General features: G+C 35.9%; 1 protein-coding gene across 1 annotated transcript in view; it reads right to left on the reverse strand.

Moving 5' to 3' along the window:
* Positions 1–452: 452 nt before the first annotated feature.
* Positions 453–26,233, reverse strand: part of LOC124157654 (polycomb protein Sfmbt-like) — a 42,275-nt gene continuing 16,494 nt past the window's right edge. The window contains exons 6-16 of the mRNA XM_046532576.1: positions 25,678–25,807; positions 23,722–23,856; positions 20,484–20,601; positions 20,259–20,380; positions 17,363–17,628; positions 16,667–16,900; positions 15,999–16,242; positions 10,780–10,950; positions 4,169–4,335; positions 2,170–2,328; positions 453–2,049 (exon numbers count right to left, since the gene is read on the reverse strand). Of these exons, the coding sequence (XP_046388532.1) occupies positions 1,882–2,049; positions 2,170–2,328; positions 4,169–4,335; positions 10,780–10,950; positions 15,999–16,242; positions 16,667–16,900; positions 17,363–17,628; positions 20,259–20,380; positions 20,484–20,601; positions 23,722–23,856; positions 25,678–25,807 (1,914 nt within the window). The 3' untranslated portion in view covers positions 453–1,881. The remainder of the gene's footprint in view (positions 2,050–2,169; positions 2,329–4,168; positions 4,336–10,779; positions 10,951–15,998; positions 16,243–16,666; positions 16,901–17,362; positions 17,629–20,258; positions 20,381–20,483; positions 20,602–23,721; positions 23,857–25,677; positions 25,808–26,233) is intronic.

The following is a 26,233-nucleotide window of genomic DNA, read 5'->3' on the forward strand; positions in this document are numbered from 1 at the left end:
TAAAAACAAAATTCTATGATGACTGTTACATTAGTCTTGTTCAATAACATCTTATTTCAGAATTAATGCAACCTAAGTAATAAAATTCAATGTGCCAAATGAGGATTTTTTTTCATATAATAAAGAAAAAAATTGTAACGGAAAAATCTTTGAATATTACAGGACAATTGACCAGGCCAAATGGTATGACCTTGGTGAAGAGTTCTTGGGATCGCCACCGGGTCGGGAACTCCATATCTGCCGACGTTCACAGCCCTGAGGACGATGACCGAGTCGGACATCGAAACGTCGGCAGATACGGAGTTCCTGACCCGGTGGCGATCCAGAGAACTCTTCAACAAGTCCATTCGCCGGGAAAGCACGAAATCTTTCTTCATGGTATGACCTGCATGGAACTCTAAAATGGTCAAAAATTACATATGCATGAAAACTTTGATTAACAGCACAGCATCCATAGGCCATAATTTATTTTAAAAATATCAGATATGCATAGTAACCAAATGCAATATAAAACGATGCAAAACATGGAGTGAATTGAAAAGAGGAATGTATATAATGAACTTCACATTCCACGCACATTAGTGCAAGTATAGGAAGCGCTAGAAATAAGTTTTTCAATTAATCATGGAAAAAACTAAGTAAATTAAGAAATTGGATGGAAATTCAATATATGTATATTGAAGAGTTATAGATTTTTCCCCAAGAAGGTCAACCATCAAATAAATTTTTATTTTTGAATGACAGAGAAAAATTCTTGTGGATAAAGTCTAGTTTAAAAATATAAATATATTCATTTCATCAACTATATAAACCTAGGCAAGAGTGTCTACCACAATGTGTATTTTCATTACCAATGGTTCAAAATTTAGCATTCTCAAACAGAGAAATGCTGACAGCCTAAAATTTTGAGTTTAGATCAATAATTATCTTTTACATGGATAATGCTATGAAAAGTGAAATTTTATTCAGATTTCAATAAATTGTTGGTAAGCATATTTCCTATCCTCAAAGCAGCATCCATGACATTTGAAATGGATAACATGGAAGATCAGGTGAAGCATTCTTGAAAATCAAACAATTACTATATGCCTGATATGAGAAAACATTTCATGATCTGGAAGCAGATTACAGCTCAGAAAAACTTTCATGCCAGTGCAAAAAAAAATTGTGGGCGTGAAATCATTCAACTTATTACCTAAAAGCCCTTCCACAGGGTTGGGATATAAGGATTAAAAAATCATGCATAAAACTGCATAATGCATTCATGACAATTTTTTTATGCTTAAGAGCGAGTTAGAATGATAGCTTAGTACTATCAAACAGTAATGAGGACCTATAAATTATGAAAAACTGGAAAATATATTGCTACATAATAGATTGAGGTTTCACCATTATGACTAGTCACTCCTAAAACAGGATTTATTCAAGTTTTTGGGATCTTAGATTAAAATCCTAAAAAGTAAAAACAAATGAATAATTCTATCAGCTGGTTACTTTCAATTACATCATACATCATTCCTTGCCAATTCCGTGAAGGAATATTGTTATTATGATGGAAATATTTAAAATCTACATGAAAAAATACTCTTGCCATGTTTGTTGAACCTCCTCAACCATATGAAACTGTACTTCATACTAACATGATGTTTTTTTCCTAAACTTAAAGTCAGTAATAGCTAAAAATATCTTTGGGGAAATGTATACAATCCCAACTGCAAATCATCACGAGTAATGGTAAAGACTGACTTATGATAAAATGTCACTTCCGCGCACTCAAAAGAACCTATCAAAATGTAATAGCCAAATTCACTTCCGCATTCACTTGCACAATCACACGCACACATGCATGCCAATATGTAATGTAGCACTAATTCTTCCAGACTACAGATGCTTCTTGAAGCTAGCTTTCAACCTCTGTTGAGCAGGATTGACCTTCATTTTAAGCTGTTTAATTAAGTTATAAATCTTTAGGGATGGTCCAACAATTTTGCCTGTTATTTCCATGACTTGATCTTCTGTGAGGGACAGTAATGTTTTCCCATCAACTTTCTGTAATATAAAATAACATGGTAAACAATCAGAAATTTAAGTACAAAGGACTCATATAATATACTTCAACGAACTTTAGGGAACAAACCTCACTATCATCCTATGGTAATCACATCTTACCTGTCGACTGAAGCAGTCACAATATGTGGCACAGTCATTGACCCTGAGGAACTGAGCAACATCAAACACATTCCACTCATCAGGGACCAATGTCCCAGTTTCAGTTAACCCTGTAGAGTCAACCAGTCGTGGAATGAACTTCCCACTAGGGCTTGTACTCTAAGGAGAGAAAGAGCAAAATTATTAGTGATTGGTATTAAAAAATTTATTGTATGAAAGAAAATACAAACACTTTCAAAGACAGAAAAAATATAGCAACAGGGATAACGAATTTGGTGTTTAGCATCGGAAGCCACAGCTTTAATTGATGTGAAAATAAAATAACAGAGAAACCTGATTGAAGGGGATATACAAAAACCCATGAAACCAAGAAGAAATAAGAGAATATCTTCACCCCAAACTTACTTTTCAGTTATTGCATTACAGGGTGGACTCCTGAACAACCATCCTTCCATTAATCACACTCACATTAATCACAGATTTTCATTGAATTAAATTTCTTTGCATTTTTTTCATTTCTAAGTGGAAAAGTAAAACCAATCAAAGCTACCTAAGGAAATTAACAGTATTGCACATTGGATGATTTTCAATAATCCTAAATTACAACAGAAGTTTTTGCCAACTTCACCAACTAAAATCAAACCTCTATGTTCTGTAAATTTAACCTTACAGAAATATTGCGACACCAATGTTCTCATTTTTTCTGGGAAAAATTCCTCAAGAGAATAAGGGCCGTATTCTTAGTCGACCCTGTAGGGCCAACCAACCCTGGATTGGTCATCAGCCCCTACAGAAACCGATCTCGCCCTACATACGCCAAATCAAGCCCTACATATGGCCGTTTTTGGAACCAAACGGACCCTACTTGATGTAAGGTACCCGAACCAACCCTACACCCTACAAAAACATGGCGGCCAAATATCGTCTGCTGATCACTTCGATTAAAGAATCAATGGATAAAGTTAAAATGGATATTAAGGGAGACGACCTCACACAAGCCATTTTAAAATGTACAGTAACACAGCGGAAAGGTAATAATACTACCACTTTATAACCACCAAGTTAAATAAATTATAAAATTGACTGGACTAATAAGAACAATATAGCAGTATACATGCACCTTGTTTCTACGAATATATAATAATATTTTTCACATTTAGCACTTCGTATACTTTTGGGAAACCAATACATACTTCGTTTACGTTAACCATAGAAAATGTTTTTCATGCCACTATTTGCCACATAATAAACTTAACTACAGAAGGTGAAAGCGAATAACGAACCTTGATGATACAATGTAAGTTCCCACGTCAATGATCATATTTGCACCGTAATTATTATTACCTTGTACAGACCGCTTTTGAAGTAATTTAAAGACAATGAGGTTCTACTTTTGGCTCGATATGAGAGTATTTGTAACGATAATTAAGGTACCGACACGACATGGCGGACGACACGTATTGTTTATTTACCTTGAGGCATTTCCCTAACAATACGCCAAAAATTATCGGATGTCTTTTCTTAGTTTCATAGTTAGTTCCCATTACGCAACCAGAATGGAAAATTGGTGCTGTGCCATCATCTACGTCATATCAGAAAAATTGACGATGGAGTCACCCCACACCACTTATGTAGGGTCAACTGAGAAACGCATGTAGGGGCCTTTTGTTATGTAGGGACGGATATGAAGGGTCGACTATGAATACGGCCCTAAAACAATGATTCCATGAAAAATTTAGGAGAGACAAAAAACCAGCAACTTATGGGTATGACTTTTCTGGGACATAAACATTCATATTTGGGAACTGTCTTGGATTATGCTCACTACTCTTTCCTCCAGAAAAATATAGAGTCCCTATGGTTTTTTGCCCGACATGTTTAACTTCTTTTATTCTAAAATGGAAAACTCAAAAAGGAGGAGAAACTAGGTAAGTAATGATAAGAGAGAAAAAATTTGGAAGTCCATTCAAACTAAAATTCTACTGGAAAGGATACTCACATTTATATAGGATGTAGCAGTTCGTTCCCGAGGCAACTCTGGTAGAGAAGTAGGAGGGGAGGGCTCAGAGGCCACAGGCAGTGACTGGTCTGGGCCAGCAGGCTCCTGACCCATCTCAGGTTCCATGCTAGGTAGCCCATTTCCTTCAGGTATTGCTTCTGCCCCAACTGAAAATTTTCATGAACAGGGCCACAACAGAATTAAATACAGAAGATCAAATAAATTCTACCAACCTTGAAATCTTGTATCTCTCCATGTCATTTTCAAGCCAAATTATCACATGAAGGGCATCTTTTTCTACGCTAGAATGACACCTTCAATCGTTTTTAGAGACATGGTCGAAAAAAAAGTCGTATTGCACTCATACTATAAAACTATGTTTTTCTTCATGAAATAGGTGAAGATTTTTTTTCATCTAGCCCAAAATCAAATTAAAAAGTACAAACTGTGTGTTCATGGTAAAAACAACTAGGTAAAAATACCGAAGAGTAATATTATGTATCTGAAAGCAGGAAAGGAGTCGGATCACCTGAAGAGGTAAAAAATGCCAAGATTTTGAGACTTTTATGATTAATTTACAGTGTCAACAACACATTAGTAGACAAAATTGCAAAAAAATCATTTCTTTCACAATAAACACTATCTAAATTTGTTTTCATGCTTATTAGCATCTAGCTCTGAAGCATGAATTTAAAATTTCTGATCCGGATCTGATGTCTTCAGCGAATTTGGACCCGAAGTATGTGATGAAGGGTAATATCTGCGGATATTTGGATCCGAGGTATCGGATCTGGCAATCCTTAATTTATAAATAAATGCAGTATTTTCCTATCGAATCAACACTCTCTGGCAGATTGAGTTATACTTCTTCATACAACTGAAGGGTCAGCCATGATGCAGCTGTAATAAATTGTCAAAAGGAAGAAACAAACAGAAGAAGAAAATTTGGGAACAATGACCCACAATGCTAAAAAAACACATAACAAAATAGGAATTCAGACTGCTGAAGTTTATCTAAATATGCCACAGATGACGAGTAAGTAAAAAAATGTACTCCCTATGACCTCCTTCTCATTGAAATATGCATGTAATTATTCCCCCAGAAAAAAATGAACAAATAAATTTTTAACCCTAAATTGAAGCAGAGCCAAAAAACAACAGTAACGGACTTATCGTGTCTATTTCATGATGACTACTTTTCAAATCTATTCAGACTATCAAAATGATGTTTTACAACTAGAATTCTAAAACAAATTTGAAGTTAATTTCAATTTCCTGTCAATTCCAATTACCTGAACTGCAACAATTATCATTTCCATCATCATGAGCCAAAAACAAGCTTCAAGAAAGACTTAACTCTCTCTCTCTTGATGGCTCTGATTCCTACCACACTTGTATTATAGAAAATAACTCATTCTTCAAGGATGGATCACAACAGTTCTTGCTGTAGAACCCACAGGCGGCATACACACGTATTATCCTCTCAGTAAGACCAATCCATCCGTCACATTGTACTTACATTCTTATGAGATTGTTAAGCAGTCATTAGATGATTGTAAATTTAAATTTCTTCCACTAGACATATGGTTTGATAATTAATGAACAATTATGTCCTCTGGGCTACCACCAGAGTATGCACAAAACATTAACCCTGGGTAATGCGTAAAAGGTTCCCATAAAATAAATTCACAGATACGTAACCTTGGTAAGACTTTAGAGAGAAAACATGATTCCTAGAATGAATTTTCAAGTTGGGGTGATCAGTAATTATAATATACCCAACGATTCATCAACTCATGGATGATGATTACAGGGTACAAAATTAAGTAATGCACATTTTCTAGGAAAAATATGTTTACTCATTATATTGGTACAAATGCTTAAAATTCTTAAAAATACTCTCCCTCAGCATCATTGCACTTGCAGGGACATGTCTGCCATTTCTGGAAGGCACCTTGAAACTCCTCGAAGAGAATGTTTCTTAGGAATGTTGTAACATGCTATTGGAAGTTTTCCGTGGACTCCCTATGCTTTCCTTTCAGATCTCTCTTTAGTCGGGGAAACAAAAAAAAAGTCGCATAGGGCCAATTAGGGACTGTAAGGCGGCTAGGGGACCACCAGGGTTTTGTTTCAGGTGTTACTCCGGGTCAAGAAATTGGTAACTATGAAGGCTGTGTGGCTGGGTGCATTGTCATGGTGGAGCCTGACCGTGTCTTTCTGGTCATCCCTCGGCACGACTTGGCGCACCATGGCGTTTCAATCTCTGTAGCACCTACTGGTAAGAGGCTGAGTTGACAATTTCTCCCTTAAACTCAAAAGAGACGATTCCTCTGGTCTCAAAAAAAGACAATGAGCATTGTTTTCATGCGAGACTTCATGAAACATCCAGGATTCGTCTCCGGTTACAGAGTTCAAAGAAACAGAGTTCAGAAAGTCTGGCTCATTTAGCATCAAATCCAACAATTCTTGACAGCCCGCATTACGTGCTGTCCTAATAAGTGCCATGTTACAAAGTCGAAAAACACACTTCATGCAGAGGCTCGTCTTTCTACTCAGACTGCTTGGAGCAAACAAGCAACTGGCTGCAATTGAAGGACAGACCACTCACTGCATTTCCCATCCGTTTTTACCCCGCTATGATGGAGAGTCAAGTCACAATAAAATCATGCATATTACTTTCATAACGGACCCTGTATTTGGCCAATCTTTTATCACATCTTTCACACGGTGCAAAACAGACCGATTCCCCAATACTTTACAGCTTTCATTTCACTTTCCACGCTTTACTTGATACAATTGTAAAATTACATAGCATAAGCATTCTTCCCAGTCTTATAGTTATATTTAATAAACCACCCCTAACAGTTCATGAGTCAACTTAACAGATTCAGACAGGATTTAAAGGAAGTATGACATCATGAAATAATGAAGATACAAGACCAGTATCAATTACCCAATAATTTCGCAATGAGTTGAAAAGTATTATGCCACTGATATATGAAAATTTCCCGGTGAAAAGATTGAAAACTCTTCGCTCGGATTTGCGTGTGGGTAAGAAAAATTAAGGCAGCCGACGCTTCGGGTTCCATCACATAACCACTCAAGGCTACAGATTTGAGAAAGGGTAATGAGATGGAACCCGAAGCGTAACTTTTGTTTATCCACACTCAAACCCGAAAGAAGTTTATTCATGCATTTGATTCATTGGCACAGCATCCTTAAAGGGAATTATCTTATTTTTTCTATATTCGTTTCTTATTTTTATCTTTATTCCATCTATGTCGGAGGCCTAACCAATTTTAATCATTATATGTAATAACTACGGATGGGATGTTCGGATAGTCGAATCACCGACTACCTCGAATAATGAGCTTTCACACTCTTTGATATTCGATGACACAAAGTTATCAATTATTTGAATTAGAAATGTACAGTAGATAATGTTTGTGATTCTCTTTAAATCCGTAGAAAATGGTTGAGCCTTACATAAAGGTTTGCACATTTGTGTGGTTCAATTCTTTAATTATATTTTTACAAAAACTTATCATTGAAAGTAAGCACTAAAATATTTAAAATGCTGATGCCTCCACGAGAACAACACTAAGAAGGATGTATGCATACATTCAAATGCATGCATGATTGGCTGTTCCTTTTCTGACTCCCTGTTTAATGATGAAATTCGCATTTTACATTTTCCAATTATAAATTAATAGTCAATTTTTAATGTAGTTTTACGTTTTTCCATAAATGCAGTGAAGCATTACTAATGATATAACCTTAAATATTCATATTATAAAAAACAAAAGAATTGCGGTACTCCATGCGTGCAAGTTTGATGTATTCGTGGGTAATATTTGTTTCAGGATTTAGGAGCTGCATTGAAGAAGGATGACTTGCAAAGTTTTCAGCATTTTTTAAATTTTAACTGCCATTTATATTTAAAATTGGTGGAAAAATGCATATTTAGTATTACGCAGTGCAGTATTTGATAATCGAGTGATGTAAAAAATTAAATATGTATTCGTATTCAATATTCGAATTCGAGAAAAATGCTATTCGACCCATCTCTAGTAATAACTATTACTGTATCTTCTTTTTTTTGCTTTCCTTTCTGCTACTTCTCCACTAACCTACCTGCATTCTAAAGTTGGATTTATACTTTTCTACCTGCATCATTATTACACAGAGTTGCAAGGTACTTGAACTTGATTAGTGGTGATGACAATATGTAGATCCTCATATTTATGATGTAATAAGATGCCACATGTAATTTCATATTAATTTTTAGTTTCCCTCCACCAGCCTCAACTACCTCTACTAAAACTTAACTATCTCGCCTTTTCATGGTGATTTCGATATATGTACATATATTGAAGCCAGCCGAGAAATAATAACAACAGTGTGGGAAATATAATATGATAATTACATTGTATTTCATTTTACTACACCATTACTGCAAAGCACTTACTCCAGCACATCCTGACATTGCTTCACCTCCCATGATCTGGCCACTTTCTTTGCTGCATTCTCCACTTCAGCCTCTCCTTTTTTAGCTCTAAAAGCTACCATCCACCAATCAAACTTATTTCCAGAAGAGCTCTGGTTTACATAAAAATCAATACGTATTTCTACAGCCACATTTATAGTTTTCCCTAATTTCCAACTTCAAAACTCTACTGCATACATTCATATTTTCTCTCTGTCTGCATCATACTTTCTATCTGTATACATCATTGACACTAAAAATTGGCAAAAATTCATTTTTTATAAAAATATCTTTATGCTGACTAATGATAATTTTCATTTAATTTAGCAAGCATAATCATTCATACACATAAAAGAGCAAATTTAACTCACATAAATCTCTTCATAAACCTCCATAGCCAAAATGACCTAAATCTTCGTCCCTTTTATTTCTACTTAACACGTCACCTGCCACCAGTGGCGGATACATATAGGGGGGAGGGCACAAGGGGTACACACCCCCAAACTTGCGGGGCCACCCGGATTGCCTAGCCTTGCTGAACCACAATTGTAACTTTTTTACATCATAAAATGACATTGTCTTGAATAAGTGTATTAACAGTTTACGTAAAACTTTCTTAAACTTTGCAAGTCACTTAATTATTTGTCATTACGACCAAAGTAAAGTTAGCTCAAAATATCTTTTGAGCCCCCCCTGAGTTTTTTCTGTATCCACCACTGCTTGCCACAGACTTTTAGACGAATTGCGCCGATGTGTTATTCTTTTTTCTTTCACTTTAATACTTGGATCCTTTCCATTTGAGTTTTTGTGTGCATTCCCTATGAATGCCGCATTGGTCACGTCATATAAGTGGCATCGAAGTAGCTGTGACCGACAGCTTGCTAACAGCGGCCAAAAGAAAGGCTAATTCTTCGGTCATAATGACCGAAACAGCATGAAGATGACGTACATGTTTCGGTCATTATGACAGAAACAGCGCTGATCTTGTTAACACGTTGCGTACGGATGGCAAGAATTCTCGTCATTTTTTTCCCGAACGTTCCGGAAGGATGACGAAGATTCTCGTCATTTAGGCGCGTCAACCTATCATGTAACGTCCCAACCAAAAATACGTATTCGCTTGCAATACGCTTTAAAATTGTTTAGGTTGACGTGCCTAAATGAATCTTCGTCATCCGTCCGGAACGTTCAGGAAAAAAATTACGAGAATTCTCGCCACCCGTACGCAACATGTTAAAGATGTTTCACTGTGGCAATTTGAGCAAAATAATTTCTCTGACACACTATCTTTAAAAGGAGACATTAAATCAATAGTGGGATAAATTTCCATCAAGTTTTGATAGATTGCGTTGGTATTTTTTGTTACAATAATGTTGGTCCACATTTCTGAAAAACATTTTCCGATAAGATGACACCCAACCAAAGACCCAAAAAATTTCAACTATCAGTTTGAGTTGTTTTCATTTTTTCAAGCAAATATGGCAAGTTATTAATCGCAAAATCCACTGTCACAGAAATAATGATAATACAATTCCAAAACACAACTCCTCCACTCCCATTAACCCAGCCATTCAAGCCCAGTAAATCAACATAATCACATAGAACAGCCAAAGCAAACCTACCACAGGTAAGATATAAGCAGGAAATATTGAAGTGGTGGACCCACTTACAGGTTGAGAACCACTGTTAAATAAAGCTCAGTTAACTTTTTAATTTATTTTGACGGAAAGGTTCACTATACAGCTGTCAAAAATTAAACAGAATTATTGACAAACTGAAAAAAATTAGGTTAGGGATTACTTTTATAACCTTAAATTAAATTATATAAATCAATCAGTACAAAATAAATTGAAGGAACATAAACTCTATGTTCATTTTGCATGAGTTCAAAATAAGAGCAAAAAAATATCTACCATGAAGCTGTTCTTTGCTCGAATGAATATTGTAAGGATATCACATTATTGCTATTATAAAGCTCAAAATATTAATGAACATGCAAGCGGAAAACTGGGTAAATTAAACTTTGTTTATACCAACAAATCTCTCTTAAAGAAAGCAAAAAAGAATGGAAGCAATATCTACTTATAAATAATATGATATGAGTCTGTATAGAAAAGTATGAAACCTGAATGCTCTTCTGATGTTAGCTTCGTGGCTTGAGCTGGTTCATGGTGGAATCGATCATTTAGTCTGACTGGTCCAGAAATAGGGCTCTTCCTCTTTAGGTGTGGAGCAGCTCCCTTGGGTTTTTTGTGCCGTCTTCTTGGTTTTTTCTTCATTTTTTTAGCTGCAGATGCTGAAAGAGCAACCACAATGCAAGACCCCTATTAGAGGCAATGATTTTAACCCTCTCAGGCCTTACATGGTAGAACAGCTTTAAATATTAAATGCCACACACTGTACAGACCGACAGATCAGTGAATAATACAGACAATAAAAACCTACACAACACACGAAAGGAAAAATCTTCCTTTCAAGAAAAAAATATTAGAAGAATTACCTTCACATTCTTAACTCACCCCCTAAAGAGTCAGACCATGGCTCAGCTCTTGGAGAGGGGAATTTATCGTTATTATCCTCATCCTTAAATTTATACATTCTGGATAACTTTCAAGGCAAAACTGACTCGTTATTGCATCAACAAAAAAATGACATTCATCATAGGCAAATACATTTTCCCTGTGCTTTTCTACATGGGCAAAGCAACACAAAAAATCACTTGCAATGGTGCTACCCTTACTATAGGTTATCTTGTTACAAAAGACTTCTACTGTATCAGCATTTTCCAAGAAAGAGGGGTAGAGACCAAGAAGATGGAAACAGCAATGAATGCTTGGATAAATTCAGGCAAAGGCAAAAAATGACAGACAGAAAATCAAGATTGCAAATACATATTGGGAGTGTACAAAGTGAGATTAAGGAGAGTGAGCAATACTAGAAATATGGGCAGATGCTTATTTGGGACGAATCCCCAAGAACAGAACCAAATTAAGAAATGACTTGAGTTTTGTAAGATTAATAGGGAAAAAGCCATTTTTATGGGCCACCTATCAGTGGTATTTATCCAACATTTTGGTGAAGATATGCAATTTATTTTACACAAGAACCCAATATTGAGGACAAGTCCTCTTTCATTCTCTCTCTTACGAATGATTAAGGTATAAAGTAGAGATGTGCAAATTGTATCCGCGAATACTTGAATACTAGAAAGTATTCAATATTCGAGATCTCGAATAATTTGAATTTCGTGCCATACACTGCCACACGCACGTCACTGGTAGTTGACTTGGAAAAATGAAGAGAACTCTAGTCATTCAGTGCACGCAGCGCTGTTTAGGCAAGTTGACGAACTACATCAAATTCACGGATTAGAGCGGTGAAAAGAGTTTGACGTGGGGAACCGAAAATGATGTGGGGAACCGAAAATGATCGGGTGAAAAAATCCGAAAATCCTCAGTTTCCCCCACCAGAACCTCAGTGCCGTGGGATAGTAACTAAGTAGCACAATTCCCAAAATCCGCTCCCCCTCCATCCATCAGCCCTCGGCCCCTCCTCCGAGGCTTTCCTCCTCTCCGAAATCAAACAAAAGGCCCCAGCTCGTGCAGGGTTCGTATTATGAAGACCATAAATCAAAAGCTTCAAAAGAAAATATCAAGTTACAGAAGAATAATTGAATCATGTTTCACCCTTCCCTCTTTCTCCCCCACCGACCTTTTCCTGCCTACCTGCTTCGAAGTTCCCCATTTCTGGAGGTCAACTGATGCAAGAGTCATCTATTAGCACAAAAGGTGTCTAACAATGACTTATGGCAATTGATATTACACCTTTATTGGATTGAAATATTAGTAATGTGTGTGTAATTTAAAAAAAAAGACCAAACACAACGTATTTCTGACTTTATTTAAGCATTTTACGCAAGGAAATCAATGTAAAAATGCAACGGAGACTTAGCATTTTGGCGAAACTCGATATACTCGCAGCTGAGCTTCTCGAAAGTTGATGCAGTATTTTTTTCCGAAAACATATATCAAGTTACAATTTATGAGTTATGCTATAAATCTCTATTGTCACAGTCACAGAGGAAGGGATATTTTCTCAAAATATTTGGTTTCTCCCTGCTAGCAATTCGAATTCATATGCTTATCTCGTGAGACCTTCCAAAGATGGACTGAAAATAATTGAAGAAGAAGAAAATCCGGTGGAGAAGCACGTGTATTTTGCAAAATGCCTCGGATTGTCCGCTAGCACTGTAGTGAGGGTAAAGCAAGCTACCTGTTGAAAATAAGATGGATGAAGCCGAGTATCAGATGGGTGTGCCGCTGAAATGGCGTTTGGTAGATAAGAATGTATGCATCAGACAGAAATCCATCGTAGCAGCGTAAATGCTGAGATGGCATGCAATCATTTTTTCGCGAGGTGGTGTGTCCCCTTAGGATATTTGAAAGAGATGTTAGTTGAATCAACTATATGCCCAAATTGTTTCCATAAAATTAAAATATTCCATTAATCAGCTAAATTCCTGTTTGAATCCTTTAAAGGAAATCACAATTACTCGCCAAAATCCTGGGTTTCCTGCTGCATAGGCAACCTAGTCAAACATTCCTGTATTCGTTTTTTTTTCATCCATCCCATTGTAAAACGATAGATCAAGGTTCGATTGTATACCTTTTTATTTATACATTTGTCAAGGGAAATAGAAGAAGAAACGTACGTTAAATATGCTTTGCGCAATTCTAGTATTCGAGATACTTGAATATTCGAGCAATGATTTAATATTCGAATTCGATATTCCACTTCAAGAAATCTGCTATTCAACCCATCTCTAGCATAAACACATGTTCTCATTCGTGGAGGCTGAGGGAAATGTGAATAATTTATATTGACTCTCTAAATTTTAGATAGATGTTTATATGTAGTTTTTATATTTTTCATGATTGTAATTTCAAAGAGAGATAACAATTCAAATATGCATTTCAATCCTCAAAAATATCTTTGTTGCATTTCAACGTCCATGAATGCATATTTACAGAATAATATGAATTAATGGGGCAACCACATAATTGGCATGAAGATTACTGATCCTAATACATTCCAATTAACCAGAATGTACTCTATGTAACACTGGAGAAGAAAGTCAACAAGGGAAGAATTTATGTTTCAAATAGGAAGCTAATTAAGACCTACTACAAGGTGGTGCTGTGATAATGGTGGTGAATACAGGGGCACAGCCCCCTAATCTTGTGGTGGTTTAGGTGCACATGCGTACCAGCACTTGCAATGATGAGAAAATGGATGGGGTAAATGAACAGCTGAAGGAATTAAGGAGGGAGATCCCAAGTACAATAGACCTCTGCTTTATGGTGTGATCAAATTTCACATTTAACTGATTTTGTTTCCACGCAAAAAATACATCATCAATGAGGAACATGCAGGAAATTTGTTCATCATACTAGTAAGTCTCATTGAATAGACAATTTTCTCACGAGTCCAAATATTAAAGCCAAAACTCTCCTAGTACTCCACAAACATTTTTAAATGCTAATTAAAAGTGCTCGTATATCGCTTGAAGTCACGCGACCTGAAACGCCTCTGACGTCATCCCACGGTACACCATTCACTTCGCTAAGAGAGTAGCGCAGTAGAGCCACAATAGAAGGCACAATACGACAGTGTACTTTTGGTGGACTCCTTTATGGAGGCTGATTTTCTGAAAAAGCAGTTGCTTCATATATAACTACTGCAATGCGTGGAGTAGAAACAAGCAGGTAAATAATTATACGATTAATAAAAATTATATTACGAATTTAAAAAAAATATCTATTTATTTATTACCCAGTAAGATTTAATAGATCTATTTCCAGCTGAAAATTCATCTTATGTGTTTACTTTAGTAACCTAGCAATCAGAGCTTACATAGTTTTCCCAATCGGCCGGATTTGAGATCCAAATGATCGTTAAAATGTAATGAAAAAGTATTTGATATACACAAAAATAAGTTCAAAGAACTATGTACACTGTATTTACTCAAGTTCCTGTTTTTAAACCAAGACCCACGGCAAAAATGAGTCGAAATTGTAGGTTTTGCATTGACATACAGCGGACCTTATGGGTATCACATAATACATATTGAGTTTACCTAAAAAGCCTCATATTTCTTGTATATTCCTTATTTTTCACCGCGTTTTAATCATAATCAGTATTTATTCTCCTGAATAGCCACCTACTTATTTATTTAATCCTACAATGGGTAGACTCATAGGTACATTTCTAGGGTTGTTTACAAAGTGAAACACGTGATACATCCTAAATTCGGAGGCCATCCGAGACCATCTTATTTTTGACCAATCATAAAGCGAATTCCATAGTAAGCTGAATTGGCATTATTCCTGTTGATAAATCAGTTTAAAGAGCAACAGCACATGTAATTGTTGCTATGTTACATAATAGCAACATAATTGGGACACAAGCAAAAACCTTCTCCAGCAAGAAAATAGAGATACTTGGGCTACAGGGCACTATACACGATTTATATGGTTTTCTTACACTTTTCTATTGAGTATCCATGCTGCAATACACTAGTTCCACTAAGCAAATTATGTAGGTGTGTGACATGGACTACAATCTGCAATCAACTTATTTTCATTTAATCTTTCCAAATCTCCCCAAACAATCCCCTTCATTTGTTTCAATGACGCCTTGGCAACCCAAAATACTCACAATTTGCCGCTTGACGTTAAAACAGCAATTATTTTCTCCAAATTAGCATTTGAGCCCCTGCATAGACCGATTTTCTATCCACCTCCTCAGTCTGTCATCAGTGGATACCATCCTGTGACGTAAAGGTCCGATTGACATAGTGTTTTCAAGCAGCCAATGAAGATTTATTATTGAAGGGTCATAACTCAGCTAAAAAAACATTATTCATCCACGAAATTTTCTGTGAGTACATTTGAGGTAGGGCCCTTTTTATTCTAATACTTTAAAAAAATTGTGAATGTTCCCCATTATGTAATTGTATGCCTTATTAGTTAGCTATTATGTAACATAGCAACAATTACATGTGCTGTTGCTCTTTAAACTGATTTATCAACAGGAATAATGCCAATTCAGCTTACTATGGAATTCGCTTTATGATTGGTCTTCTGAAATGGATTAATATCGTAATGAAAGGGTCTACCGTAAAAGTTGAATGATGATGGAGGACTTGAGTGCTGAGGCAGGAAAAATGAAAGACAGGAAAGTGGATAAGGAATCACAAAAGTGCAGGACAGCAATAGAGTTTGTACCAGGAACAACCATTAATACTGACCAAAAAAGTATGTAAAACCAATGTAAGTTACTAACCAGTACAATTGGTGTTTCGAGGCCCTTCCAAACGATGACCAACCAGTTGGCACCAGCCAACAGGATAAACATCAGGACTCTCACAATCTAACCATTGATCATATTCTTCTTCCCAACCATCAAAGTGAACTTTAAGTAATCGTCCAACTACTCTAGAAACTGTGCCCACACACACCAATCGAGGATCCATTAAATCTGCTGCTTCTAGCCGCATTCCTTCCCGAAACCCATGAACAGGTACATCCTTCATCGAGAAAAAAAACCAATCTATCATTCTTAAAAAAAAAAGTAAAACAAGAGCCACGTTTTTTTTAGAATAAAATTAAAGAGATACAAATTGCTTACAGGAGATTGACAAACACAGAATCATGCAACAGTCAATTACCCGTTTATTTTTTTCTACACAGGAAGTATTGTTCAAAACAGGGATTTTAACTTAGGAGCACACTAAACCACATCTTACAAAGTTTTAAAATCTAAATGAGTCAAAACTAAAATAAATTCAGAATGAATGAAATAGAATGGTGAATATTTGTGTTTGCATTACCTACGAATGGAAGTCAATCAAAAATTTTTGAGAATTACTATAAAATGATTTTGATTCAAATCAAATCAGGACTCATTTGGTCATTAACACCATCACTGATATAAAGTATTTCATGTCTTACCCTGTTAAAAAGAGACACAGGAGCAGGGATAGCATTGCACTCTTTCATATAGGACTCCCAGTTAAAGTCTCCAGCATCATACCCTTTGGGAGGGGTTAGGGCTATGCTATTTCTTTCACAGAAACCTACAGGGAAAATGCAAGGGGAAGTACTATGGTAACAGAACCAGTCAGATCCAGTAGCATCTGCATCATAAGAGTCGATTTTTATCATTATGTAGCCTTCTTGTAACACCTGAAAAGAGATTATCCCATTAAAAGATAAGTCAGGACATTAAAGGTAAACCATATCATTTGATAATAATTGGTGCATAATTTTTAATAACAAAAGCCCCAATTTCAAATATCCTTCATTAATTTTGTTCAGATAATCCATGAAAAAATATTTTACTGCCCAGGAGGTTCATCAGCCATCATTAAAAATTTAAGATGACTAAAATGAAGAAAAATTAAAATATATAGTAATAATGTTCGCAAGCATTATACTATTCAATGACTCATCTACTGGAAAATCAAGAGTAGGAAGGATCAACTTAAAGAGTGTCAACTCGACCCGTCATATTTTTTTCTTTTTAGTTCCTGACATACATCTTGTAACTACTAAAATACTCAAACTTTCACTTTCTTTTCACCAACTTAACACCCAATGTACACAGAACTGTATTATTACGTCAAATACTGAAATAGTAAAACTCACCTTCATCACCGTAGCAGCACAAATAGCCGATAAATTCAAGGGATCGATCGCTTCTAATTTCATACCCTCCACAAATCCTACACCGGTAGCCATGGGATAAGGTATGGGGGGATGAGTGGGAAAAAGGTCAACTTTAGCGTCATCTGCATTGTATTGGTGTTTCTCACACCTCTCCAAATACTCGGGAGGTGCCGATATTCTATGACCAACTACTTGAGCCCAACCCACAGGATGTATTAACGGAGAATCCTCATGGCACCAAAACCCTGCAAGTAAGGTAAACATACATGTAAAAAACAAATAAATATAAGTCAGGAAATTCAGGAATAATGAGCAAGAATTATAAACCACAATGAACAAACTCCTAACTTAAAAGTAACATATTCCATGAACTATTCCAGTCTTTACTGCTTATCAACAAGCAGTAATCATCATCAGCACAACTGATTAACCGAAAACTTAAAAAATAGACAAGATTTTTAATATGGTTATCATTTCGTTTGTTTTTTACACTATGGAGCCTTAATCATTTAATTTCATACAATTAACTTTCATATCAAAATAAAGTGAATATTACACAAAGTAATTATTTTGTTTTTTATCTCAAATATAAGAAGACCGTTTGCCTGTCAGGTCCTTATACCTCCCCTCCCCCCGAAAAGAATTCTGGATCAGGCCTTGGTAACCATATTACGTATATGATAGAGAATAAAAATATAGGAATTGGGAGTACAATTTTATGGGTAGGAATATATATAACAACACTTCATACGTCTTCCATTTATTGCAAGAGATACTTCCTAGGAAAAAAAAAACAATAACTTTCCATGTCCCTTGAATCCATTATTAAGAAAAATTTATGGAAAACTGCTAATGTTATCCCCATTCATAAATCCAGGCCAAAAAATGTTGCATCAAACTATAGACCCATCTCCTTACTTCCAGTTCTCTCTTCTGTTTGTGAAAGAATAATCTTTTATCGACTCTACTACTTCACCTCCCCTCATCTCTCTGATCTCATGGTTTTCTTCCGGGCCACTCATGTATGACCAACTTATCCGTTTTTCAGCATAAAGCCATAAACTCCATTAATAATAAATCACAGACACCACTTTCCTGGATTTTTCCAAAGCTTTTGACTCGATCAATCATAGCATCCTCCTCTACAAATTAGGTGAATGATTTAATATTTCTAGTAATTTCAAAAGTCTCCTGGCTAGTTTCCTCAGCAACCAAACTCAAAGGGTTATTCTTTCTGGTTTTACTTCTCCTTGGTCTCCTCTGATATCTGGGGTTCCTCAGGGGAGTGCCCTTGGTCCTTACCTCTTTAACTTGTATACTGATGATCTTGCCTCTCTGCTACCTTCTTCCCAAGCTCAAACTCTCCTTTATGCTGATGATTGTAAATTGTTCAAGGAAATTCAAAAACCTTCCGATTGCCATGACCTACAAGATGCTTTACGTCAGACATCGAATTGGTGTAATGTGTGGAAACTTAAATTAAACGTAGATAAATGTAGTGTGATATCTATTTCCCTAAAGAAGATAACACGTCAATTTGACTACACTATTTTTAATCACTCTCTGAAACGTGTGTCAACATCTAAGGACCTAGGCATTATCATTGACGATAAATGAAATTTTTCTCCACACATACAATTCATCAAGTCTAAAGCAATGTCCCTCTTAGGCCTCCTGTACAGTTTCAATGAAATTAAGGACCCCCGAGCACTTCGAGCTTTTTTTTCATCAATCATTCTTCCAATTCTTACCTAATCTTGTCCCATCAGGTCTATCTCTTCACAAACCAACCTCTCATCCCTGGACTGTGTCAGCAATTTCTTTGCCAAAATAGTAAAAAATAGAATACCGTATTTACGCAACATGTCCACTAATGCTATTCTCTTCTCCCTCTTCATCCCTAATCTCACTACCCATAGGCTCACAGCTGATTTATAACTTATTTATAAGATTCTCAATTCCACCACCAACTGCCCTGCATTGCTCTCTTTTATCAATTTTAAAGTTCCACCCCGCCCTACCTGTTCTCATCCCCTAATCCACATGCCCATTCCTAGACTTTCACTCACTAAACGTTTGTTTTTCTACCGCATTACTTCTGTGTTTAACTCACTCCCTCCACACATCGACCCCTTTGCACTTCCATTGAAATCCTTTATAAGCCTTTCCCTATCCTATGTCACCAAAGTAGTCTGTACCTGCAGATTCTTGTTGTCCTTTTGTTTTTGCAAATGTAATTATTGTTTTCTGCTTGTTATATTGCATCTTCGCCCTCTAATTTATGTATTTTTACCTGGCCACTATAAAATGGTAATTATGTGCTGTATGTGGTTCTGTTTCTTTAAAATAAAAATAAAATAAAAATAATAAAAGTTAACACTACCCAATCCATGGTAGAGACAAATATTTGTTTCAGAATTCTCAAAAACTCTTTAAATATTCCCAGACAAAATATGTCTCCTTAAATATTCAGAATTGTTGGCTGGGTTAGTTGGCAGTACAATTCATTTCTATATCACAGATACAGGTTCTAAGCCTATTGAAAGAAAATACGGGTAGATATAAAAGTCGTAGGTTATTTTGAAAAACAAAAGGGCAAGATACCTACTGAATGACAACAGCACTTAAATCCCATAAATGCAATATCTTCTTCCATGATTTAATATAAATTTAATCTTCAAATGCCTTGTGTGCCATTACAGTCATCAAAAAGGGTTTCACTCGGTGCCTGGTATGTCCTCATGGGCTCGTAAAATTTAACGCCTGGGATTCTATCTAGCAGTAAAGGGCAACTAGGCATTTAAATCTGGCAGCTAAATCTTAGCAATAAGGCAATCTGTTTAATCACTAGTACTATGAATACTTGCTTACTTACCATCATCTGGAGCTGAATCAAAATATTTTACATGTAATCTTTTTCCTATAATTTTACGTACAGTTGCAACTTTAACATGAGATATTCTATTCTTGTCAACTACTTCTAAATTAATACCGCATCTGAAAGACAGAGATATACAATTTGATATTTATTTGAAACACCATTTCCAAATATAAGACATTTAAAATGCATTAAAAATTCACAAAATGGAGTAGTACGTACCTAAACCTTGATTTGAGACTTTCATGCCATTTACTATAGATATTTGAAGGCAACGTTCTTGCTCCAGTTAGTCTCTTCACCAAGAATTCCTTCCAGTCTTTGTACTTATCATGAATGGCTGCAACAAAAATGATAGCATTAAAGAAAAGAGATTTAAAATTTTATACCAATTCGAGTTAACACTAAATCCTTCACAATCTCCATGATACCATTTCTCAAATGCTATTGAAATTGTGACATGCTATGATGGTGTAGTGGATCTTAAAAGAAATTTAAGTTTGTGTTAACGCCATTGTATAGCTCGTACTTGCGACCAGTGCAAATTAGAAGTATGAGTGGACCTAAGTGGAGAAAAATGCTTTTATTCAAGGCCAAAATGACATTCTTCAAAATGTGACCAAGTGTGAGGGTGCTTTCAAATACTGCTCGTGATCATCACAAAAAAATTCATATTTTCATCATCTTAGGCCCAGTTTCATCAACACGGATAATATTCTCTATTATCTCAGTTTTCAAAAACTCGGTTAAAATCATTATCTCAGAAATGTGAGGGCCGTGTTTCACCAACGACGTTTTATCCTAGTTTTCAAAAACCGAGATAATCAGAATAAATGATTTGGCTTGTACGTTTTTCATAACTCTGACGTGGGAAAAACAAACGACGGTAAGCAACCGTATGACATGGAATCAGCTTTAATAAGGCGGTAAGTGTACAATCAAGTACAGAGTGATAAAATGAACAGCAACAGTATTAATATAGACAATGAGAGTTCGAAAAGCTCAAATATTAAGTTTTCGTGTAAGGATTTATTAATTTGCCTTACGAAATACCACGCACGGGTAGTAAAAAATAAATAAAAAACAAATAGGGGAACCGCGTTTAGCAAGAGCAAGGAATGCGAGAATATTGCGGTAAAAAAACTTGTAAGCACCTTTGTTTAATGCATCGTTATTTAAAAATGAAAATTTTTAATTTACCGAGACTCCCACATTTAAACAAACACAGTTCTTGGTTATTTTGTGCTACAATAATTAATTACGTCTCACATTGGTAAAATTGCGATTTCGAAGATAACGATGCTGTTACATAGGTATTAATTCAGGAAGAGGACAGAGATAAAAGGTTTTTGTATATATATGTAAGAAAATTCAAAGAAAGGCTTATGACCTTTATGAATACGAACATATTTTGGCAAGAGTTGTCGGAAATATTGGCTCAAGGGGAGCATAGGCATGGGAAAGCTCAAGTTTAAGAGAAAGAAACGTGAAATTTCTTTGACAAGGGGAGATCACGTACCCCATTATGATGATAAAAAATTTTCCTCATGTCTATGCTTGCTACAATTAAAATTATTCATATACTTGTCGCCGTATGATCAAAACGAAGACGAAAAAAAAAGCTATGCAAAAGTTGCCACGGCGAAGGATCGAACCCTGGTCCCCTGGGTGAGAGTCGACGACGGTACCACTACACCAACCACCTGAGATATGATATACCGCGCTATTTTAGCATTATAAATCATTATTGAATAAGGCTTGTTAAAAGTACCGCATGAAAATTAATTAATCACAGCCAAACAAAGGCCCATTCATTAGAATCACCACCAGTTTATAGATGTGTTCGCCATTCCGAATGCTATAAAATATACGGCATTGGAAACCTCCACTTCCCCTTGTTAGTAAAATTCGTCTTCTTCAATGAGAGCGAGAACTGCCTTTGCAGTTTCATATGCCATTTTGGGATGAGTAAATAAATGTACTTCACCATATATATTAAAATAATCTGCACGCTCATTTATCCATAATGAACGGGGTCTCCGAATAGAATGTCGATATTCTTCATCGCTGTCATTCGTATTTTCCGAGAGCTAATGAAGCTGCATGCGCGCCATGCCATCTGCCCTCAGATTAACTCGGATAATAAGCTTTGAACTGCGGAATATCGTCAGTAAAAGTATAAACCGAGATAACAGCCCAAAACCGAGTTAATGCATCTGGTGAAACACGATTGTTGTAATATCTCGGTTTTTGAGAATATTATCCGAGTTAATTCAATTATCCTCGTTGGTGAAACTGGCCCTTAGAGCAAAAAAATATTTTCACCAGAAGTAATTTAGCATTTGTGCGCATTAATAATTCGGTACTTATGGAGGAATTCACGAGGATGCTGGCACATAATGGTAGTATTTACCTATCTTTTTCCCAACGTTTAAATTAATAAAAGGAACTGTGGTTTGAATCAGATAAATCTATCAGTACTCCTTCCCTTTGCCATTGTTTCATTCATGGAGAAAAGCAAATGAGGTTGGAAACATTTATAAATGATCAAGCCTCAATAATATGACTTGTAGGACATATTTGCCATGAATTTTGATCCTACATTTATATGAATGTGTTTTCTTAGTAGTATTTTTCATTTGTTAATTAAAATGTGCTTGACTGAACCATTGATGTTCCTTTGACACCTTCATGTTGTTCTAACTGAAACTCAGCGATTGTAAGTAAAGTTGGAAGTAAAATACGCGAGTATTTTACTTCCAACCAAATTAAAACAAGACAACAAATCATTAATAAATGTTACTTCCAGTGCCAAAACTAAAAATCGAGGATAAAGTAATGAACACTGCAATGTAAAATGCTAATTTAAGCTATGTAAATACCATTTACTGCCAAAAATTGACAGCATTCTGTAGCAAATTATAATAATATGTATAATACAATAAATTATGAAAGTCCCTTGATGGTTATGTTTTCGTGGACCATGAAAATAGCACAAGGCTAGAGATGTCAATCTTTTGTCCCTTGGCTACCCCTGTGGTCTCAACATAGTGATAGACCACATGACAACTAGATTCATGATTAACCACTAGCATCATCCCTCTTACTTTATGTAATTTTCAAGCATTTTGTTCCAGGATATCAATTAGATAAAAACCTGTATTGTAAGAAGTAAGTCTAATGGATCATTACAAAGTGAAATTATGATTGCAATTACCAGGACATTCCCCAAAGTAAAGTACTAAATTAGTAATTATACCTTAAACGTGGCTTAATGAATATCACCAGAGTCATTTTACACACCAATTTGCAATGAAAAATTACTACCCACTAAGGGAAAAATTAGATAAGTAAATACTCATGGCTACAATATTAAAACAGACCAGCAATCATTTGCATTTCCTATCCCTTTCCTTAAATAAATAAAAAAATGGATATTTTAATCTCTCAATTGACTTACTCTTTGGAGGGATTAAAGGTTTTCCTCTTTCTGCACACCAGCCCACTGGATGAACAGTAGATGAACACAGGCTGACCCAGAAGTCTTTACTATCATTTTGACCAAAGCCTTCATACCTTAACAGAACTTGATAACCTGAATGGATAAAAATATATCATAATTAAAGTCAATTTTGAACTGCTGGAATTTTGAAATTTGCAATCCTAGAAAATTTGTGCCTACAGGGTTTAGAAAATTTTGTCAAACATTGTAAACCATTGACCTGTATTCCTCTCACAGGTAGGTAGCGACTCCAATGCTGCACAGCTAAACTTCCAATTCCCTCACTCAAAGGTGCATAGATCATCCAGACAGCCAAGGTCAGTATACTCTTGGCCCCCTATGAGTTAACCTTGGGAACAGCCCTTTTTTCTTAGCCACACATGCAGCATCTTTAATTAAATAACTCAGGGCAAGTAGCAATTTCTATATACACATTGACAATATAACAGGGTACACACCAACTTCCCCCTTTCGATTTCCCTCACTTTTCCCTCATTTCCAGGCCATTTTTTTCCCCTGTCTTTATATTTAAAGTAAGCAACATGTATAAACATAGGGACTACGTAGAAAAATGCAACAAGAAACATTTATACCAGGGGTGTAACTTACTCCAGTCAAAATTAAAAAGAAAAAAATCCAAGCAGTCTTTGCTTAAAAATCTGATACAATTAAAAATCACTCTAATCATCACAAAAAAGGAAACTTATCTTAAGCTTGCCATAGCTGAATCTGGTACTCCTATGCACTAATTTTTTAAGGCTACTCAGTCACTAACATAGCCTCTTGGCCTTCAGGTCAGCCAAATTGTGTACCAACAACCTTGCCTTTGCTTTATTTTCTCCTTTTGTCTGAAGAAAAACAAAACAAAAAGCCCACTTTGCTATTCAAACTCACAAATGCTCTACACATTCAACTACTATTTTCACCTATGTGCTGTCTCTCTAAGTACCCCAGACCTTACATTCTTGACATTTTCCTGATTTACAGTCCCGATTTAAATTTCCCTCACCAATACAAACCCTGTAAAATGACCTTGGGAGCAGCCCTCTCACATGAAAATAAGAGGATTTCTCCAAATTCCAAAACAATTATGATTACTTGAATGACAGATAGTTCTAAGAAATACCTAAGGCTGCTTTCAGATGTTACTATTTTTTGCAACCTGCCGAGGACAACTTGTTGCCATGACTTATCAATGGCATTTTATGGGTGCCTTTTTCAAGAAGGAGGGACATTTTTGAACATTTTTGACGAAACTTACTTCATTTATCACTGATGTTGGAGCAGCATCAAGTCTCCTGTCAAGGTTTCAATGGTCCATATACTCCAAGAAACTGTCTATGCAGGCAAGTGCTTGGCTGTGATTCATGCAATATCTACTTTCTTTGCTACTGCTTTTCCTTCACCCTATGCCTTCCCTTCTACTATTCCCTCCCTTTCCAGTTTGACCTTGACTGGTTTAACATGCCTGGGAGCAACAAAATGCTTCCTTCCTTTGGAATGTATTCAATTGCATGCAAGGCCACGGCAATACGAAAGCTACATTTCAAGATCGTAAATAATATTTTTCTTAATTTATGATTTGTTAACCATTGAAGTATTCTTCTAAGATGAATCAAGTTTTTTTTCCCTGTTCATAGTCTTCCGCAAAACTAGAGAAGAAGTCCAAGTAAACTTAAAACATTCCTTGTCAGCAAATAAAGAAAACAATTCCCTTTCACGAAGGCAATTCTAAATGCCTAATAAGCCTCAAATATTATTTTTCGGATTGAGGAAAGCATTGAAGGAGTGTGAAACTCATGATCCGCATGTGAATAATCAGGAGTTTACTGTACTTAGGGCCAAGAATTCCAATGTTGAATACCCCCACCTTTGAAATAACATAGAAATTTAACCTTATTCATGGATTCTTACCTGAAATCTTTAATACAGTTGCAACCCAGAAAGAGTCGGGAAATGATTCAGAGAACTCATCACCATCAGTGTTCTCCACTTCCACCTTCATGCCAACAATAATACTGTCCCAACAGTCAGAACTGGGTGCCTTCAAAAATAAAATAAAAAAACATTTCATGAGTCCATTACATCACAAATGTCAGCAAGAATAAACCTGTTAGCTATTAGAAAGGTACAGAATATGAAAAAACTAGGTCAACAAATATTAACATTAGAGCTGAAAGCCTTCCAAAGTGCTGTAAAGGACTTCATCGCCTTCTTTGATTATCTCGTCCATTTATCAACTATTCAGATAATTTTCACCACCAACTTTCTGAATACTAGGGTAAGATATAGGGAAATAGCCAGATCAACACTTGCTGGTGGAGCTGAAAGAGTAAGTGACTAAGTGAAAAATGGCTAATATAGCCTCCTTTGCCATTTTCTAGAGGAAATACTGCGAGAGGAAAATGTATTTCCCCTGACATGAGATATAAAATGACACGAGAATGGTTATACATATTCAGTTAAGCAT

This window comes from Ischnura elegans, chromosome 4, assembly GCF_921293095.1.
Source record: "Ischnura elegans chromosome 4, ioIscEleg1.1, whole genome shotgun sequence".
Classification (NCBI taxonomy): domain Eukaryota; kingdom Metazoa; phylum Arthropoda; class Insecta; order Odonata; family Coenagrionidae; genus Ischnura; species Ischnura elegans.